The 22,185-nt window shown below is 45.5% G+C and overlaps 1 protein-coding gene across 2 annotated transcripts in view; it reads left to right on the forward strand.

Annotated features, from left to right (window-relative positions):
• Positions 1–22,185, forward strand: part of PRKCB (protein kinase C beta) — a 312,263-nt gene that overhangs the window by 223,499 nt on the left and 66,579 nt on the right. For both annotated transcript variants that reach the window (XM_004268583.4, XM_004268584.4), the window contains exons 8-9: positions 200–296; positions 7,229–7,375. In XM_004268583.4, coding sequence (XP_004268631.1) covers positions 200–296; positions 7,229–7,375 — 244 coding nt within the window. The remainder of the gene's footprint in view (positions 1–199; positions 297–7,228; positions 7,376–22,185) is intronic.

Raw genomic sequence — 22,185 nt, forward strand, 5'->3', positions numbered from 1 at the left:
CACCCCTCCAGGCGGTCACAAAGCACCGAGCTGATCTCCCTGTGCTATGCAGCTGCTTCCCACTAGCTCTTTACCTTACGTTTGGTAGTCAACACATGTTTTTAAAGCAGAGCTTTCTATAGACTTCCCTCCCTTATCCTAATCAACAAAATGATATTAAGTAGAGTCATGGAATTTGTCTTTCCTTTGCTCCCTTTAGGTTTAAGTTACTGAGCCAGGAGGAAGGCGAGTACTTCAACGTACCTGTGCCACCGGAAGGCAGTGAGGGCAATGAGGAACTGCGGCAGAAATTTGAGGTGAGATGTCTTTCTTTCGGCATCAGTGGGAACCGGTTGAGCCTGCCTCTGTACTGTTTTTCTTGTTTATGGTGTGGTTTCTACCAAGGCCTTTCCTGACCCTGTGCCTTTGCGATCTGGTTCTGCTTTCTAGAAAACTCCTATTTATCCTTCAAGACCCCAGTTAAATGTCCCCTGCCTTGTAAAGTCATTCTGCCTGCCTGTCCTCATTCAGATTTAGACTTTTCCTTGAGAGTGTTCATTCACTACCCAGGTCATTTTGATGGTGGCTTGGACAGGGATGTTAGTAATGGTGAATGAAAGCAGTGGACAGGGTAGAGATATCTTGGAAGCTCAGACAAGTTTGAGGGATAGAATCTGGATTTGGATCTGTCGGCAGGATGGTGCTGTATTAACAAATGGAATTGATAGTGCTGGTGACTCCGTGAAATACCCATGGATGCATTTTTCGAAGATTAAGAGCCCTTGGCTCTGACCTTGGGCCATAGCGCTGGTCTGCTTCTACCCCAGATAAGCCCCTTCCCTTCTGTGGAGCCAAATAGACTCCATATATGAGACTAGCAGGTATGTAGGACACATCCCAGTGTTACAAAGAAAACGTTTTGGGGAAAATGGGTTTGAGTCCCTTCATTATATGTGTATTGAGTGATTTTAAAGTAGCTTCGTAAGGGAAAACACGTTATTTTGTTCACAGAAACTTACTATACTGAGTCTGATGGGAAATCATCAATTCTAGATAAGCAATGATGGCCTACTAACTCTGAAAAATGTATAAAATAGCTAAAATGAAGTAGGTTACTGTCATTGTTATTCATCAAGTAATCACACAAGCAAATAGAAGCAAAATATGACGAGGTGAGGTTCTGTGAAAGAGAGGCCCATGGTGCTTTGAGAAGATATAAGAGGGAAATGTAACCTTGTCTGAGAGGACAGGAAAGGAGTCATTGAGGAAACAATAGGGAAGTTAACCAAGTAGAGAGGGGAAAAGAGCATTCCATTCAGAAAGACGAACAGGTGCAAAGGCCCTGTGGTGGGGAGTTATATAGCAACTCTGTGACACTGAAAGAAGGCCCGTGTGGGTAGAGAAGAGAGAGCAAAGGGTGCATTCACGGTGTGGCTGGGAGGTGGGTGGGGTCAGAGTAGAAGGACTGCTGACTCTAGCAAGGGTTTTGGCATTTATTCCAAGAACCATCTTAGTGTCCCCTCAACTTGATAGGACTCATACTTGTGTACTGACCCTTGTCTTGAGCCTGTGCCCTCCGTAAAACCTGGTGACGGTTCTGACCCAGTGGGACTTCCCTTCATGGAAACAAGTGGAATAAACATGTTAGCCTTGGACTGAACAGTCATTCTCCAGTGTACTTGATCACTGAGGTTCATCCTTAGAGAGCAGCTCGCTCAAGCCCAAATGAGTTGATGAAAGGACTTTCCCTCCCAGGAGAGTCGAGACCTGGACAGTGATAACGTTTTAGGACAGGAGGGCAGGCCTTCCAGAGAACCCTTTTCTTCTCCTTCCCTCAACTTTCTGATGGAGTGGTGTCCGTTTGCTGCCGAGTTAAAAATGTCCTCTTGTGGGTGAAAAAAATGAGACCAGTGTTTTCTTGTATAAAATGATGTCTCAGTTTTGCAAAATGATTTCTTCTGTCTTAGGGCAGCCAGGGTGACATTTCAGAACACCCAGGAAAACATTTCCTACATGAACAGAGCATCTGTCTGGGCCAGTTACTGGCTTGAAGGAAAGGACTGTTTTATCTGCGTGCAACAAAATGTGTCCCGTATTTCCCGCAAGAGCCTGCAAATGCTTGCTTATGCCTGAGTGGTAATTGCTCCACACCATAGTTTGTTGATTAAAAAAATGTTTCCAAGAGACCGAAAATTGTTCACAGACACATAGAGGAATTTCAGTTGACCTTGGACGTGAGAAATGTAATCCCTGTGCAATAACCAGTTAGCCCCCAGAATGACTCAGAAATTACTTTCAAGCCTCTTATCTGGAGAAATTCTGAGTGACAGTAAAATCGAGCTGCAGAAATTGGGGTAATAGAATTTCACAGTAGGGTGAGCTTGGTGAAGTTACCACACATGGTATGCTTCAGAACATTGGAGCAGGCTCTGTCTGGGGACTTTTGTCTGGCTGTGGCCTTGCCGATGGGCCAGGGAAGGGAAGACTCCATTTTGCATGGTTCAGAATGGGTCTTCTGACAAGCTTAGAATTTTTAATTTAATAAAGTGCTTACTGTGTGCCCTTTATTGTTTTAAGTGCTTTAGAAATATTAAGTCATTTAATTCAGTCCTTACAACCACCATGACTGGTCAGTACCTTTATCATACCCCTTTATCTTTTACAGATGAGGAAACTGAGGCCCAGAGAGGTTAAGCAACTTTCTAATATCCCTCAGCTGGTCATTGTCTAACTTCGAGTTTCCCCAGAAACAGACTATAAGGATTCAAGTGCAGGTGGTTTCTTCGGGAGGCGAGCCCAGGAAGCATCGGGAGCGGTGGGAAAGTGAGGCAGGGAAAGGAAGGGAGCTGGAAAAGTATGTCTGACCAGCAAGTTACCACTGTGGGCAGCTGGGGTTTAATCCTGCCGGGGATTAACCGGGCGCAGCGTTTGCAGTCAAGGGGCAGGCAGCTGAAGTATTATCCACGAGCTCCCCTCCCATCACTGGCTGAAGGCTGCTTCCAGGGGTATTAACCTGCAACCAGGAAAGGAGCCTGCAGGCAGAGTCACAGGTGGAAGCGGCAAGCAGCCCCAGGTATAGGGAAGAGAGGGCCCGGGGGTCTTGGCTGGAAACCTGGAGCCACATGCATGCCGCGTAGCCTATTCAGTTCAGGTGGTTCGAGAGCCAGCCTGCCTGGATTGGAATCCCAGCTCTGTCCCTTCCTTGCTGGGTGCTGAAGGCAGGTGACTTTATTTCTCTGAGCTTTTGATTCCCCACCTGTATGTATTGTGGCACTTCTGGCCTCCCATGGTTATGTGAAGAGTGAGTGAGATGGCATTTAAACCAGTGTCCGGCATGTCATATCATTCAGATGTCAGATGGTTATTATCCTTAGCAGCCCTCTCCCTGCCTCACCACCCCCCCCCCCCCGGAATAAATAAAGCTCAGGACCTGCTCCTTCGGTCTTTGGAAGGGTTGCTTGGGGGCTGGGGAGCATCTACGTGGACCGCTAGCCTACAGAGGTGCCTCCCGCCACTGCTGGGTATGGGAGTGCCGTTGGAGCTCCTTGTAGGGGTGGAGGTTAGTTTAAGCCAAGAAAGCATTCCTCATCTGAGATGGGGCCCTGGAGCCAGGCAGCCGGGACGCCTTCGCTCTCCCGTAGCGCAGTCTGGGAACAGGCAGGGCTCTTTGCTCAGAAGCGTGTCTCTTTGCTTTATCTTTGAGCACCAAGTCCTAGGGCTCTAAATTACAGACATGAAAAGGTAGCCATTAGTGTATTCCTGTTTCTGAAGCCGTATCCAACGCAGCAAGATAGAGGATCATTTAAATTTGGGCCTCAATTTAAAAATGTTTGTTCTTTGATGGAGGAGCTGCTAGGCACGAGGCCGCTGGGAGACATGGAACGTTCGGAGGAACACAGGACAGGGTTCTTGTCCCAAATGTTTTTAGAACTGAGAAGGTAACAAGAAGGGGGAAAAGCTTAGCGTGAGACAGCAGGGTGTGGTGGTGATGACGGTCAACTGGAGACCCCATGTCCCGTCGAAACGCCCCATCCTTATGGATGGGGCCCAGTTTTGCCAGATCTGCTTCTTTAGAAGAAGCCGGGATTTGGGTTTTTGTAGGACATCTCCTGATTTTTAACAGATCTCAACTCATTTAAATATTAGTGCAGACCAGACCGATAAGGCTATTAGACTTCTGATCTAGCATCTAGAGGCTGAGATAACATTCTGTCTTAGTTCAGACTCTTATAACAAAAATACCATAGACTGGGTGGCTTAAACAACATTTATTTCTCACAGTTCTGGAGGCTGGAAAGTCTAGGATCAAGGTGCCGGCAGAATCGTTGTCTGGTGAGGGGCTGCTTCCTGCTTCATGGCCCTCTTTTTGTTTTGTTTTGTTTTGGCCATGCCCAGAGCATGTGGGATCTTAGTTCCCTGACCAGGGATAGACGCTCCCTGCAGTGGAAGCTCGGAGTCCCAACCACTGGACCGTCAGGGAAGTCCCCATGGCCCTCTTCTTACTATGTCCTCACGTGGCAGAAGGGGCAAGGGGACTCTTCTGGGGTCTCTTCTATAAGGGCACTAATCCTACCCATGAGGACTCCACCCTCGTGACCTAATCTCTTCCACAGGCCCCACCTCTTAATACCATCACGTTTGAGGGTTAGGATGTCAACATATGAACTTTCAGGAGACACAAACATTCTCGGTCTATAGCATGTAACTGTGAGAAGAGTCAAACAAGCAAATTGAGATGGAGCGTGGAATTCAGAGGAAAGAAGGTTGCTTGAAGGACTGAGGAATCAAGCTGATGGACACTTGCTGCTCCTTGAAGAACCGGGAAAAATTTTCCTCTAAGCAGTCAGATGGAGAAATGGGGAAGTGTGTGCACCTCACCCATGCTCCACTGGCAGGGGTGCTGGGACCTGCAGGTGGATGGAAGCAAACCTCAGGGCTGGAACGGAGACTGGGGACCAGGGACAGTCAGGATGTGGATCTTCACAGGCTGGAGATTGGACTGTGTGTATCGGGTGGGTCCTGAGTTGGGACTCAGAGAAGGTGGGAGACAGCATAATAAAGCAGGGATGGTGGGAGGGAGGGAGCGATATGTTTAGATTGGGATAGCCTGGGAAAATCTCTGGGGGCTGGAGGGTGAGAATTTGGGATTATGGGAGGACATGGCCCTGAAAAAGCAATGCAACTTCTCTTTGAGGCTCTTTTCTTGTTTGCAATTTCCCTAATGATCTGGTTTTAACTACCCCCTCTAGGCTTTAACCCCCAAATCTGTCTCCAGTTTTTGGTGGGGTTTTTTTATGATTTTTTTTTTGGGCTGCGTCAGGTCTTTGTTGTTGCCTGCAGGCTTTCTCTAGTTACAGCGAGTGGGGGCTACTCTTTGTTGTGGTGTGCAGACTTCTCATTGTGGTTGCTTCTCTTCTTGCAGAGCATAGGCTCTAGGCGTGCAGGCTTCAGTAGTTGCAGCACGCGGGTTCAGTAGTTGCGGTGCACGGGCTCTAGGATGTGCGGACTTCAGTAGTTTGGCTTGCAGGCTCTAGAGCGCAGGCTCAGTAGTTGTGGTGCACAGGCTTAGGTGCTCCGCGGCATGTGGGATCTTCCCGGACCAGGGCTCAAACCCGTGTCTCCTGCATTGGCAGGCGGATTCTTAACCACTGTGCCACCAGGGAGGTCCCTGTCTCCAGTTCTTATGTCATTTCTTAACCCGAAAACCACATAATACAACTGTTTACTGGGTATTTATTTACACTTGATCGTCCCCGAGACACTTAAATCTTAACATATCTTTACTACAAGATAACTGGACCAAGAATGCTCACAGCAGCCTTGTTAGCAGCCAAAAAGTGGAGACAACACAAATGCCCGTAACAGAAGAATGAATAAATGTAAACAGTGAACGCTACTCAGCAGTACAAAGAACAAATCACTGATTCAAGCAACAGCATGAGTGAATTTCAGGGCCATTAGGATGAGTGAAGGAAGCTGGATGCTAAAAACTACACACCCTATAGAGGAAACTGCATACATACCTATAGAGGAAAACTTGACACTCTCACAATACTTCCGATACCAAGTGTGTGGGTGTTCCACACCAAGAAGTCCTCCAGTTCTCTGTGGGCACCAACTAGGTGTTCTACAATTTAATTCAGTTTCGGCGCTAGTTACCTGGAGTTAGTGCAGACCCCATAGGTTAAGGGCTCAGTCCTACAAGACATCCCCCACTTTAGACTCCAATCGCAAATATTCTGGCCTCCTATTCTCCCCTGCCTTCACAGCGTTTGCTGCCATTCTGAGTCATCATTCTGCTGCGCACAGCAGCAGGCCCCTACCCCGTTGCACTGAGGACAAACATGGGCCTCATCCATCCATTTATCCAACAAAATATTTAACTAGAAAGTGTGCTAGTTGTCAGAGCAATTGCGGAGAATGAGACATATTCCCTGCCCTGGCAGGTTTCCAGTCTGTTGGGGAAAACAAGTGAACAGACAGTTATCACGCAGTGTAAATGGGAAGTGAGGTGGATGAAGGGAGCACATAGGCACAGCCCATCCAGACAGAGAGAATCAAGGAAGGCTTCCCCGAGGAAGTGAAAACGTGGAGCGGGAGGTAACTAGGTTGGCGAAAGGGAGAGAATAGTCATCCACACAGGAGCAGCAGTAGGTGCAAAGGCCCTGAAGTGGGAGGGAACTGGGACTCAAAGATGTGAAAGGAGGATGAAGCTGTGTTTCAGGGAAGAAGGAGCCGAGAAAATGTTGAAGAGGTTGGAGAAGCAGGTAGAGCCTGATCGTACTGGGCCATCTGGGCTAGTGAAATCACCGAAGTCTTTATCCTAAAAATCATGGGTCACTACCAAAGCATTTTAAGCAGGTGGTGACTGGGTTGAGTATGAAGAAGTGGAAGCTCCCTGTGACTACATGTAAAGCCCAGTGTGGAGGGAACCAAGGTGGGTTGTCCAGGTGAGAGATGATGACAGGTGGTATTGGTGGAGATGGAAAGAAGAAGGCATTCTAGAGACAGCTGGGAGGAAGCAGTGCCTGTTCCTGGTGGTGGATGAGACACGAGGGATGAAAGAGGAGTGAGGTGCCAAGGCTGGCCTCCACATTTTGGGTCTGCACTGTGGAGGCTGGGCCATGCTTTTCACCAAGCTGGGGGCATGAGCTGCGGGACCCACAGCTTGCGGCCTTTACGTGAGTTTGAGCACGTACAAGGGCATCCTCAAACTCTGATGATGTTTTCTGTGTGCTTCTCCCTCCAGAGGGCCAAGATCAATCAGGGGACCAAGGCTCCTGAAGAAAAGACGACTAACACCATATCCAAATTTGACAACAACGGGAACAGGGACCGGATGAAACTGACCGATTTTAACTTCCTGATGGTGCTTGGAAAAGGCAGCTTCGGCAAGGTACAGTATGGCTGGGTGGTAGCACCTGCTCCAGAAGGAACAGCTAACAAGGCAGGCACATTTGCTGTTCATATGGGGCTTACATTCCAGTGAGGGAGAGAGTGAAAAGTAAATAGAGCTACACTACAGTTGGTAATGAATACTGTGAGGGAAATGAATGGAGTGCTGTGTCACAGACAGATCAAGAAGGGACCCACTCAGATTGAGGAAGTGACGTAGAAACTGAGACCTGAAGGATGAGAATGAACCAGCCGTACATTCAAAGAGCTAGGAAGGAAGGTTCGCAGCGGCGAGAACGGCAAGTGCAAAGGCCCTGAGGTAGGCAAGGGCTGGGCACATTCTAGGCACCATCAGAAGGTGCTGGGGCCAAAATGTCATCAGCAGGGGGAGGTTGCAGGACGTGAGGTTGCAGAGGTGGGAGGGGCCTGATCATGCCAAGCCTTAGAAGCTGTGATGAGGAGTTTGGATTTTATTCGCAGCGCAGGGGGGAGCCACTGAAAGCCTTAAGCAGAGAAGTGACATGATCAGATTTGGTTTGGGAAAAGGTTACTCTTGCAGCTGAGAATGGAGATGGTTCTTTTCGAACAGCAGCACAGTTGAAGGATGACCTGGGACTCGCAGAGTGATTCTGGATGCTATTATAGGTACTAGGAGATGCAGTTTTACTGAAGTTGAGATTGTGTTATAAGTATTCCTGACTTGTTTAGTGTTGTGAGTCTTTTAATCCCTGTGTGTGCCACCAGTACGTCTCATATCAGTCTCAGACCATGAACTCAGGTGTGCAAAAATATCAAATTTCTTCCCCATCTCTGTAGCTTAAGTCAAAAATCTGGGAGTTATCCTTGCCTCCTCTTTGTCCTCCCCTTACCCCAGCCATGCATAATCCATTCGTTAGTCTGGATAGGTCCTCCTCCAAAGCATATCATGAATTTACTGAGTTCTCTCCATCTTCACTGATGCAGCCCTAATCTATGCCATACAATACCGTCTGGACCACTGCAGACATTCCTAACTGGTTTCCCTGCTTCCACTCTTGTGACCTATAATTAATACACTTCTATGCAGCAGCCATAGTTATTTTTAAAAACTTACATTAGGTCAAATCACTCCCATGCTTAAAACCCTCCGATGACTTCACAAGGAGAATAAATCCTATACTGTGTCCTTGGCTTACATGACCCTTTAAATTCTGATCAGTTTAAATTGTTCTCTGTTTGATACCTTCTTTTCCTTTGCTTCTCCCCATCACCCATTGTGCTTGGGCCGCATGAGGTTCTTTGAGACATACAGAGCTCCCTCCTCTCTTCGAGCTTTTGTGATGCTGTTCGCTTTATTCTTTGCAGAGCTGGCTCTCTCTTGTAATTCCCATCTCTACTTAGATATCACCTCTTCTGAGAAGTCTTCCCTGACTACCACTGAAAGAGCCACTCATTCATTCTCCATTATATTGAACTCTCTCCTAGCACCCATCACCAGATGATACTTCTCTTGCTTGTTTGTTGGTTTGTCTCCTTGTTCTAAGATCTGAGCTCCACCAGAGCCAGGAGCTCTGTCATGTTCACCACTGTACTTCTAGTGCCTGTGGATTGAATTCATTCAGGGTCTAGACTGAATGCATGAATTTCCTCTATGGGCCACAAGGTCCATCCATCTGCTGTGATGGACTAAGGAATCTGAGGTGGTGGCGCAAAGTTTGAAGAGCCTTGGCAGGGAGTGAGAATAGAGAGTAGGAACACAGAATAAGATTACTGAGCAGCCTGGAGGTCCAAAAGACTAGAGAACAAGCAGTAGTGATGGTGGAGGTCCATGCCGCTGTGTCCTTTTTGCCAGCAGCTCTGAGCAGCCTGGGGGTGGAGATGGAGAAGTAGATGGTGGATTTGAGCTAAGGATGGTGATTAGCAGGATCGGTGCCCTAGAAGATCCCAGTGATAAGGGAGTCAAGGCTTCTGGGAAGAGGGATGCCCACTGCAGATCCAACAGAGCCTGTCCTAGCAGGTACTCAGCAAAAGTGTCCTGAATAAATGAATAAAAAGGACATCCAGACTGGAAGGAAGTCAAAGCAGAAAGAGGGTTATAACCTTGGGGAGGAAGAAGGAGTCTAGAGGCCTAGGAATGAGAAACAAGTGGGTGAGGCCAAGAGATTTAAAATGCTAGGAAGACTAAAGGCATTTAGATTTCAAAGATGGGGGGGTTTCCCTGATGACAAGGAAGAATGAAGCCTAAATGAAGAGGAGGTTCTAATAAGCTGAGGCTGTCGGGGAGTCTTAAAAAATTAAATTATATTTTTAATAAGCAGTGTTTTCACGTGGTTCATAATTAACATTATATTAAAAGGATAAACACTGAGAAGTCTTTTGCTCCCACTCAGGTTCACATCCTTCTGTGCCCCCTTGCTGCTACTGCCCTCATATACAAGCTGTTTTGTTAATTCGCATCTTTCCAGTTTCTCTCTGCTAATTTAACGAACAGAAATATGCATATTTATTCTTGTCCTTGTTGCCTCAAAAGTTAGCAGACCACACACATATTTCTTCACCTTCTTGATCACTCAGCAGTACAGATTGGAGAGTTTTTGATTGAGGAATGGAAGTTCTGGAGGGTCTTACAGAAAGGATTGGGGTTGGGGGGTGGGTAGAGAAGTGGGAGAGTGGGTCTTGGGGAACAGCGAGGGAATGAGAGAGAATAGATCATATGTTTCCATGGAAACTGTTATACTAATTGAGAGTTCTGTTCCAGACTGGGGATGTGATATCAAATAAATCACAGAGGAAGACAACAGTATGTCATGAAAGCAAGCTAGAATAGCAAAAACCTCTACCGTCCTTTAAAACATAGAGTAATCCTTTGCAACTCTTGTTTTGCCAGTCGCGGTTTTAAATTAATGTGGTTTTCTATTTGAATGCCTACTTTTACCATTTTTCAGTCTTGTGGGATATATACATCAACCCCCTTAAATGGAAGAACACAGCAGCAGTAACTGCTCCCCCGCCAAAGATGAAAGACAGGGACCGTTGGGTAATCTGTTCACACCTCCCCTCCCGCAGGCCCACTGTATCAGATCTGGCCCAGAAAAACATGCTCTTAGAGACAGTAATAATTTGTGGAGCGACTAGGGAGAGACACAAGCATTTTGCTAAGACCTATGAAAATGAAACAGGGGGCAAAGCAAGTGTGAAGGCCACTGAGTTCCAAACGAGTAAACCCTGTTTCAAAAACTTTAAAAAGAAGAAAAATTCGGAGAGTTTGCTTTCCTGACCATGTGAAAGTGTTTCCCTGGGAGCGTTACCGCACCAGGGCAGGGCCTCTTGACATGTCCGGCTTACTTGGAGATAGACGCCCTCTAGAACTTTTGTTGCAGAGCGTTTGCGCGTATTATTCATTTGTTATTTAATGTTTATTTTTATAGCTTTATCCTCTCTATTTTTTTCTGATTTCTTGAACCTTTGACTTCTGCTTTGCCAACCTTTACACTTTTCAAGAATTTTACCTCTGTGGTTGTCGAGTGATTTCTGCAGTTAAAACTGTGCTCCGGATATATAAATTGGGCAGATGTGCCCTGTTCAGACTGATTATACAAGTGGGGCTTATAAAATAAACACAGCAAGTCTCTGATAAGGTGTATACACAGCACAAGTACAGCTCTGTACCTTACAGACTTGATTCCCCTAATTCTAAAGTACCATAATAAACATCCGTTGGATATTTAATTAATGCTAGTATCACTTGCTTTCTGAGACTTCAGATGTGCTTGTGGTACTGATTTGTACGATCCAGATGTTTTTAGAAAATCATGCCGGGAAGTTTGAATGAGGGCTTTCTTATTATTTTCTTATACTCGTGGACTCCTGCCTGTGGAGGATACGGGCCTGCTGGGGGGGTTGGTGGTGTGGGGAGGGCAGGAACATGTGGTGGTGGACCTAGAGCTCACATAAAGAAGCTCAAATCCAGCAGCACAGAAAAGCTATCATAGGAAAAGATCAGTAATAGAAAAAAATGAAAATAGCCCAAATGTTTATCAGTAGTGTGAAAGTTAAACATATAATGGTGTCTCCATGATGCCTTCAAAAGGATGAGGTCTTTGTGTCTCTCGTATCTCTGTCTGTCTGTCTATCTGTCATCATGGACAGATGTCCATGACACAGTATCAAGTAGAAATAGAAGCAAATCACAGAACATTATGATTGGTAATCTAAAATACACTGTACACAGAATAATTCTATTTATGGAACGTACTCATAGCTCCTACTCTCTTTGAACTTCCCCCCAACATTTTATTAGGAAAAACTTTAAAAATACAGAAAAGTTAAAATAATTATACAATGAACACCCATAATACCCAATACCTAGGTTCTGCAGCCAGCATTTGACTGTATATGCGCGATCACATGTCTCTCCATCTCTTTGTCAACCCATTTTTTAATGCGTTTCAAACCAAGATGCAGATATCGGTACACTTCTCCCCTGAACTCTTCAGCATGCACATCATTTAACCAGAATTCAATATTTGTTTTTGATCATTTTAAGGTAATAAAATTTACATACAACAAAATGCACAAGGAAGTGTATCATTCTATGAATTTTGAAAAATGCATACTTAAAAACCTAGTGGGAGTATAAATGTTAATCAAAAAAAAATCACACTAACAGATATAAAGTACAGCCGTGATGTTTGCCGTGTGCTGGGAGAGCCTGCGGGAGTGGGATCGGCCCTGGCCAAAGTCAGGGAAGGCTTCTGGGAGGAAGAGGCTCTTGAGCTTTATCTAAAGGATGAGCTAAGTTAACTGTGCAAAGAGGGGAGGGAGTAAGTGGAAATCTCAGAATGTCTCCTCTGGGACTTCCCTGACGGTCCAGTGGTTAAGATTCTGTGCTAATGCAGGGGCCACGGTTTTGATGCCTGGTTGGGGAACTAAGATCCCACATGCAGCGTGGCAAAAAAAAAGAACGTCTCTTCTTCCAGACCCCACACACCTAACCTCCTTTATTAGTTAGGGTGGATCCAACTGCCATAACAAAAAGACCCCTACATCTATACTGGCGCCGACGCAATAGAAGTTTAATGTTCATTCATGTAACAGTCCAAGATGGGTGTTCCTGGCCTCGCCCACGCTCTCCATATGGTGATTAAGTGACCCAGGTTCCTTCCATCTTACACAGCCCCATCAATCCCTACAGCCTTGTTTTTGTCTATACTCAGAGTGCGGGGGCGGGGAAAGAGTACAGAGGAGGCACAAGCTGCTTCATAAAAGCCTTGGTTTGGAAGTGGCACCCATCACTTCTGCCTACACGCTATTACAGAGAATTTAGTCACATGACTCAGTGCAAGGGACGCTGGGAGAACAATTCTGATGGAAAGATAGTGGTCTCAGCCATACGCCCTACTTCTCAGCTCTGGTTGGAATTCTTGGTGACATGAAAGACCTTCTGACTTTAACCTTTAGAACTCCCAATTTTCATGCCCCACAAACAAAAAACTTTAAGCTTCTCTTCTCGATGACATTTCCTTGTGTTCAAATCATGGAACGTGCCAGGTGTTAGTGCTGCTTTTCCTGAAGCATAGCATAAGCCAGGAATAAATCAAGTAGGAAGAAGTCAGCAGCTTATAAAATTAAAAGGAAAAGTGGCAAGTCTTTAGAAACTGAGTGCCCGGGTATTACATTTATCTCTTCAAAAAGTCCCATTCAGGTCTGCTGCTCTGTATGCATCGAAGATGATCAGAAATAAAAAGCTGAGAGGTGAGAGGCAAAACCATTAAGCCTCCCTTCTGGTGTTTGACTTTCCTAGAATAATGCCCAAGAGGCTGATGATATTAAGTGCTTGAGTGTCACTAAGGAGGCCATTTAGTGTTAGCCAGTGGCCCCTTTCCTATAGCACCCCAGAGACTTGGCATTTGTGTGCCACTCTCCAAGGTGCTGACACCAACTCCCTTGGCTCCAGATTCAGACCGTACAAAAGGGTTGAGTATAGCCTTGGCCAAGTTTCCCAACTATTGCCTATTTATGCACTTGTTTTTATATTTTTTGTTTATTTTTTTAAGCACGTACATACCTCCTTTATACTATCTTAAATATTTTCTCTCTCTTTTTTTGGCCGCGTTGCGTGGCTTGTGGGATCTTAGTTCCCCGACCAGGGATTGAACCCCGGGCCCTCGGCAGTGAGAGCGCAGTCCTGAACTCTGGACTGCCAGGGAATTCCTCTTAAATATATATTTTAAATTGATTTAATTGACTGCCTTTTCTTCTTCTTAGCATTGCCCTAAGTGATAATGTATTCGAAATCACAGGCTTGATCTAGCAGTCATATATTTATTTTAATATATTCTTAGGAGAGTTTATTAAAAGAAAAATAATTTTGTCCTTGTATTGCCGATGGTAGAAGTACCACATTTTTTGAAAAACCGCGTTCAAGATCTTACACTCACATGACAATCTGGTACTTCAATTACCACTGTATTCCTAAGAACATGAAGTCTTTTGCTACATTTTTTGTGTATATCTGGAAGCTACGGAACGTCTCTGATCTTCCCTCTCCCCTATATCCTTTCCTTTAGATGAGAAGCAAGCTCAGCATTTCCTGTCTCCTTAAAGATGTTTTCTGTGACCTTGACTCTCCCTTCGCTGTCCTGTACTCACTGACTATATCCAGAGAATCAAACCGCTCTTCTGAGATTTGCTGCCTACACTTCCTCCCCACTCACCTGTGCCTTATCCTTTTGCCTTGTGACTTCTACTCTAAGCTACTTCTGAATCGCCCGTCTCCCAGGTTATCAGTGATCTCGTAGCTCCTGACTCTTCAGATCTGAGCACAAGGCATGGTGGCTGCTTATGACAGCAGAGGGCAGACATGAGGGAGAGGAACTGAGACTAAGATTGGAACCCGTACCGGGGAGGAGTATCACTTTTATAATAACTGCCCACTGACAGCATGATTAAGGATTTATTCATTCAACAGATATGTATTGAGCATTTACTATGTGCCAGGCACTGTTCTAGGCGCAGAGGAAATGGCTGTGAACAAAACAGACAAAAATACCTGCCCTCATGGAACATATATTCTTGTGGTGGCAGTAGTGATGAAGATGATGATGTCGCCTAACATTTTGAGTCCTTACTATAGGCCAGGCTTTGTTGTAAGTGCTTTGTATGTTTCGGCTCATGTTTTTGCTGTGATGTAGCTACTTATATCCCCATTTTACAGATGAGGAAAGGAGAGGCGGGAAGTTGAAATAAGTTGGTAAAGTCACAGAGCTCGTCAGGGACATTTAACGGACCAGGTTTGGTTTAGATGCGTGTGATCTTAGGCTCTTGATTGCCTTGATACTTAAAACTTGCATTTCTAGTCTCAACAGTGGTCGCCTTGCCATGTCACAAACATATTCTAGAAGGTTAACCGTTTTCCCCTCTTATTTTCTCATTTCCCCCTCTCTGCTCTTTGCCTCTAAGTGTAAGCAGAGTTTGCTGCCTTGTTCTCACTCTGAGCCTTTGCCATTAGACAAATGCCACATACATGGTGATGGAAGCCTCCAGATTTTCTGTCCTCCCTCCTCACTCTGTGTTTGTCAATTACCTATGCATGTGCAAACACCCGTTGGCACTGTGAGCCACCAACAGGGATTCCTGGGAGGGCTCCTGAGAATGGGCTACTGTCTTCTAGAGCCTGCCCTTCTCACCTCCTCTACAGGCTTCAGCTCGTGGGGTCCTCCAAGTCGTGGAGGCACCTCTAGTGCGTGTGGTTCCTCAGCTGGTTCCCTTTCCACCATCACCGTCCATTTCCTGTAACCCTCACCAGCTCTATCTCCCATCTCCACCCTCTACAATTCCACTTGCCCATCTCCATCGCCTCCAACTTTTGAGCTCCTACTAAATGCCAGGGATCATGCTATGGCTTTATATGCATCACACATCCTATTATTTCTCACCACAGTCATGCAAGGTAGTTACTGATGTTAACCCTATTACACCTATTTGGAAATTGGAAGTCGGAGAGATTGAGTGACCTCCCCGAGACTACACAGCTGGGAATAGGCAGGACCAGGACTTGAAATCAGGTGTTGTGATTCCAGTTGCCTCTTTCCATCCCTAACAGCACTCTTCTCTACTTTTGGGTCCACTCATCTCCACCAAGCTGCTAGTCTTTTCGTTTTTGAAACAGTTTCAAAACTGCTACGGAGACTTTTGCGGGTTCTTCCTTACACCATGAAAAAAAGTTAAAACCTGTATCTTACGACTGCTTTGGCATCAGGACAAATGTCTTAATATTGCATGTTAAAGCAGTTTCTTCAGCCTAAAAGTTCATTTTTTTTTCCTTGTGATTCTAAAAGAAAGTAAAACACTTTCATGAGCCCCTACAGAGATCGTGGTCCCCAGTGTGCTTGAAGTTGGCCCTGGTGGCTAACACTAGCTCCCCAACAGCACACAACCTCCAAGCTGTCTCCCCAAAAGCCACTGGGGTCCTTAATTAGTGTGTGCTTTGAGTTTGGGCACAAGAGGACAACCCAGACAGAGCTCCAAGCCCCGGACTCCAGTGTCTTCTGCTGCATCCAAGTGCAGCACTGAATTAACCGCAGGAAGAAAGTGCCTGAGGAGATGAAAAGGCAGTTTCGTTTCTACCAGTAACAAAGGCCTTTTCTGAAGTCCCAGCGCTCCCGCTGTGGGAGTCTATTCCTAATTTTAATCTCATTAGTAGTGTGGCTTCACTTGCGCACATATACGTCCATACATTAGAGGTGGTTATATAATCCTACAGACAAAAGCTCTTCCCTTTACTTCAACCTGCTTTGCTATCTTCCTGCACCATATGGTGAGTCCTGTATCATGTGGTTCACAGAGAGCTCAAAGTCTTCGCTACCTGTTCCCTTAATCCTCTTCCAGAGAACCTGTTGACACTTGCTGTCTGATCTTGGACTCCTGCCTTCTCTTTGGTTCTGTCCCAATTACGGCACCTTCGTCCCGGCCCCTAGTCTTTCGTATGCAATTCTGACTGCTGTGGGGTTTTTTTGCCAACTCATTTTCCCCAGTCACGGTGAGGCCCTTCCACTCTCTGAATTCATCCAGGTCTCTCATCAATGAAGTGACTTACTGCTTCTCTGTAGCCCCTACATTCACCCCTCAGAGGATAGTAAATTACAGAACAAAAAAGCGTAAGGGTCTGTTTTCCCAATAAAATGAATTATATCAAGGAAAGGGAAACATCTGGAATTCAAGTTTCCTTGTCAAGCCACAGGGAGTAAAGGGGGATTTATTGGACAGACATGGCATGTTCCTGTGTATCTCCCAACATCCAAAGGCAGGAAGTGCAGCTGGGACCAGAAAGTTCCAGGAACCCAGCATTCATTGTCTCCATCCTGGGGACCCCAATCTGTCACCTTGGCTTCTTGCTGACGTCTCTCACTGTGGATGTACATCCGTGTTACCTCCTTCGCCTTATGTCACTTCTCAATTCTCAATGTCTAATTCCCAAATCTAGAGTAGTCTAGAATTTAAAACCCCAGGAAAGAGACTGATGGACCAGTATGGCTCAGTGATCGTGTGATCCAGTTAGCTGTGGCCAAAGGGACAGGTCACTTTTCCAGCCATCTGTCAGGAAGGACAACAGGAACAGACTCTCTGAAAAGCAAATGTGATGTGGGCAGTTCCTCGAAGAGAAGGAAGAAAATATTGTCCGTCTGGCACACAGGCCAGTGTTTCCTTTAAGTCTGTATATTCTTCAAAACGTTGTCTGGCTCTTTGGGAAAAATAATACAAAGTTAAATCTAGTCCTCTTACTGAAGGGCCAGATAGAGCCTATTAACAGGGAAGCTCTGTCTCGGGCAATAATTCACAGCCTCTGGTCCAATTATTGTGCTGTCATAGTTCACCCTCCACACATCCATCTCAACTGCATCTTTATGTGCTGTTTCAGAAATTCTAGACCTGTTAAGATATTGAATCCCTGTTTACTAACAACATTACCCATAATCTTTTCTACAAAAAAGTGATAGCAGAGACCTATAGATTTTAATCATCCAACACCCATAGTAAATATTTTGAATGTACACCTACAGATGGTTAATATAATTAAACATGCCATAGTTTGTTTCAATCCTTCCCCGCCCCTCAGCTCTGTTTGTTATTATGTATTGACCTCATTGAAAATCACTGCAGAGATTGTATTTTGAGTGCTGAGAACCCGTCTAAGTGTTTTATATGCATTGCTTGTTTCATCTTCACAACGATCTTATGGGGTGGGTGCTGTCATTATCCCCATTTTACATGAGGGAATGGAGGCTCAGAGAGTTGAGAGACTTCCAGATTCATGCAGTGGTGGATGCAGGTCCAAACCCAGAGAGTCTGGCTCCCAAACACATGACCACTGTGCCACCCAGCCTCAACATGCTCCACTCCTGCCTTGGAGAAAACCCATTCTCCATTAGTCTGTGACACCAATCATAAAGGGAGGCTTGTGTGCACAGAGCAGATCAGATTATAGGGAAACAGGCTTCCTTTGTGCGCCTAATAGTTGAAATGAATGACAGACCCTTAAGGGTTTCATTGCGTTTTCTTTTGGTAAAAGGCATCAGTTATTGGTTTGTTTTCCCAGGAACTGTTTAAAAAAGAGTCAAATTAAATCTGCTTTTATTTTAACCATCTAATTTTGTCAGATATAACATGTGATTCAAAGAAAATTGACTAAGCAAACCTACAGGACACCAGCATTGATTTGAGCTCAAGAGAACACTTCAATAACTCGAATGGATACCTACCGATTCCACCATATCAATTCTATGATATCAATAATTAGAAGTGATACAACCCAGAGTTTTGAAATAATAGTTCTTTTGCATTTCTTATTACAACCCAATCAAACACTTCTTATTAAATCCAACTAAGCCTCTTCATTTAAAACTCAGGGCTCGGCGTTTCAAGTTTAAACCTTCTTATTCCCTCTCCTCCCTCTTTCCAGCAGTGACTGTGAGTCATTCCTTCCATGGGTGTAGTGACATTTGCTTAACAATAGCAAGTCCACAGGAGCCAGAGATGACTCGGCGGAAAGTACCTCCATTCTAAACTCCGTTTCACACTTCCACTGGCTTTCTCTGCTAGTGGGCAAAAATTCAACTTGATTAAATCTAATGTGTGACATGGCATCCCTTTAAGAGGCTTAAATCTTAATGACACGTGTCACCCTGACCTCTGATCTGAAAACTCAGTTTATCTACCACCCAGTTCCATGCCTCCCCCATTATCAACATCCCCACTAGAGTGGTACATTCATTCCAGTCAATAAGCCTACACAGACACATCATGATCACCCAAAGTCTGCAATTCACATTAGGGTTCATTCTTGGTGGTGTACGTTCTGCGGGTTTGGACAGATGTATAATGACATGCATCAACCATTATAGTATCATACAGAGTAGTTTCACTGCCCTAAAAATCCTCTGCACTCTGCCTATTCATCCCTCCCACCCCCTACCCCCTAGCAACCACTGATCTTTTTACTGTCTCCATGGTTTTGCCTTTTCCAGAATGTCATATAGTTGGAATCATACAGTACGTAACCATATAAAGAGATTTTATTTTAAATATGGAAAACCTTACATAATAAATCATGAAATAACCCAGTTGATCTGCACACTATCACTGCTCTTATTTTTGTCTTACCAACTTGAAGATTGTATCCAAAAAGTGCTTCAGTCCTACCCAGATCCACACTATTAACTCCCAATTAGCACCTTTCCCCCACTATACCACTTTTCAATTTTTCCTGAAGTACTTCCTCAATTTGCAAGTCCACCCAGTTTCTCCTCCAGAGCAAGCTATTAGAAGCCAGGAACCATTTCTAGACTGCTGACTTCCAGTTTGCTGCTAGCGGCGAATGCATTTGATTCCCCCAAACCACATGATTTCATATTCGATTAGCGTGTCCACCATCAAATATAAAATTTAAACACACATATGTGTGGATACATACGCTTAGAAAATCTGACCCAAAGTTTGAACAGTAACAATACACTTTGGGGGATTAAAATTAGGGCCTTAAGATAACCTAGAACATGTTAGGACATCTGCATGTCTGGTGAAAGTTGAAAGTTAGGAGAACCTCAAAAGGTAAAGAATTCATCAACTCTGATGAACGTAGTGTATTGAGTTCTGTCTATATAAGCTCTTAGGACACGTATCATTGAAGCATCATCATGGGGGTGGACTCTTGTCTAGATTTATCCCCACATCTACTTACAAGGTCTCCTGGTAGGAATGGCTCTGCCCCTCATTCCAGGCCTCTGGTTATCAGGGCTTGGGTGGCTTAAGCCGTCTCTTCAGCCCCGGCTCAGTCTGAAGGAGGGCTCTGCTGGAGAAGATGAGTCTGTGACGGCCTGGAATCCAGGGTATATCGTCGCTTCCCCATTCAGAATTTCAGAAGATGACAGATGGTCTGCTGATTCCTCAGGGAAGTCCCGTCTGGACTGAGCATGTAGCTCCCTGCAGGAGAGTCCCCTTAGCCTCTCCCGGAGGGCTGGTGCCAGCCCCACCTCTAAACACAGACAGTAAGACCTTGCCGTTCATTCTGGGCTTCGCATAAGGATCTCCTGGGAAATAGGTTTTGCAGAAATTTTGGTCTATTGCTCTAATTCACTTTCTGCCACCTGGAGACTGTGGGAAAGAGCCACTGTACCCACCATTCCTCTTATTCTCTGTATTTATTCTTTCACTTTAACCATATGGCTTTCTGTGTGCAGGCTCTGCGTTTTACCTGCGTTATGTCACTCTGACAACAGCCTGCTGAGGGAGGAACTATCATTATGCCCCTTTTACATATGAGGGAACCGAGACTCAGAGAGGCTGAGTAACTTGCCCAAGATCACACAGCAAGCACATGATAGAGTTAAACTTTGAACTCGTGATTCCAGAGATGAACTTGTACCTACTGTGATTTTACAGTTCTAATTAGATATGAACTTCCAGCTTATCAGATTCTGTCAAGGTCAAAATGACATTCTTATGTTAAACAGCTTGTCAGGATACCTGCCATGCTGTAAAGAGATGAGGATGTGTGGACGCTCACCTTCATTTAGTAACCTGGCCGCACCCAAGTCTCTCTCAAAATCCCACTCCCGAGTGAGCAGACGCCCTTGGAAGAACAGTGGCCAGTGTCTGCCCAGCGCTCCAGCCCCTGATTACAATACCATCCTGATGGCCTCTGGCCAGCTCGTCACCTCGTCCTCTCCCAGGGCAGGCCACACAGGAAGGTCCCAGATATTTAGAAGGTTCCGATTTAATTGGTCTGGCGTGGGGCCCAAGCATCAGCCGGTAAAGGCTCCTCAGGGAATTCTCATGTGCAGCCCGGAGAAAGAGGAGCTCAGTACGAGCAGGCGAGGCAAACCCAAGGAAAGGGTGGGGGAGGGGAGGAGACCGGCTTTGCCTTAAGACTTAGAACTGAGCTGATCTAAAGTACTCTCTGCTCTGCAGGTCTTCGGAGGGACTGGGTGGAGCCCAAGCAGGAGACAGTCCCAGAGGGTGGGGGACCAGAGGGCGGGGGACCCTCAAAGAGACAGAACCCTAAAATAGAGGAGGGTACACACCTTGCACCAGATCAGACCTGCACCCCACCTTGTCCACAAGCCAGTGTGGCGGGTGTGGGAGAGGCTGGGAGAGGGGCTCGTGGTCCCCCTGGAGGCCTGCACTGTACACACCCGGCTTAACTTGCTTCTCCATCCCTCTCCCGTGCACCCTCAGCTCCCTGCACCTTACCGATCCTCTCCTCTCAAATTAGTGTTCGGGGACACTGTGAGCCCCAAATGTGTCTCTCTCTGTCTCTATTTTAGATGCACCATCTGAGTTCATCAAGTTAGCATCTTTTCCAGACACCCGTGTGTTAGTCAAGCTTGCAGGCTCCGACAGTGCTAGATGGTATGGTCTCTCCTCTTCTGACCCTGTCATAGGGATGTTATTAAGAACATTGTCCACGGCGGCAACGCATGTTCAGGATCCATGTGAGACATTACCTTTAGGCCTAAGTTCTAGGGAAAGCTTATTTTTCTCCTCAAAAAATGATTTTCCCTGTAGAAAATAGGAACTTCTGTTATCATTTCATGTACCTCTGGTTGCTTTGGCCTCTAGGAAGCTGATAGTACAACACACACAAACACACACACTATATTTATAATATAGGCACACACATACACGCTATGTGCTATATACTCATTTTTAACCAGATTTATCAAGGTATAATGTACATATCATAAAATCTACTTGTTTAATATTATATAATGTTGAATGCTACCTCAAATTCATTGTGAATTATAGGTTGGATGTAGCCATAGATAAATTAAACAATGCTGAGAACCAAGTAACCAAAGATCTTTAGTGACCTAGATCTAGGGATATTTTTTTAAACTACTTCATCCTCACTTAGATATTTTCATTCGTTTATTCAAGAAATATTTATTGAGTGTCTAGATGTTGGGGATGTGACAGCAAACCAGTCAAACAGCTGTTCTCCTGTACTAGGGAGGGAGGAAAAGAAACAAATGGCAATCAATAGAATGCCAGGTGTGGGAAGAAAGACATAGTAGTGGAAGGGGATGGGGAGTGACAAAGGGGCTGCAACTTTAGAGAAGGTGGTCAGGGAGGATCTCTGCAAGGAAGTCGCACTGAACAAGGTGAGGGAGCAAACTCTTGGGTGTATCTGGGGGAAGGATCCTGCGGGCAGGACAGAGTGTATGTGGAGGTTGGGAGCAGGTAGAGTGGAAACAATTATCTAGGAGGCAATTGCAGGAGACCAGGGTGGGGATCGTGGTGGCTTAGATCAGGAAAGAGGTTGGGTATGGCATG

The sequence above is a fragment of the Orcinus orca genome, chromosome 16 (genome assembly GCF_937001465.1).
Source record: "Orcinus orca chromosome 16, mOrcOrc1.1, whole genome shotgun sequence".
NCBI classification, from domain to species: Eukaryota; Metazoa; Chordata; class Mammalia; order Artiodactyla; family Delphinidae; genus Orcinus; species Orcinus orca.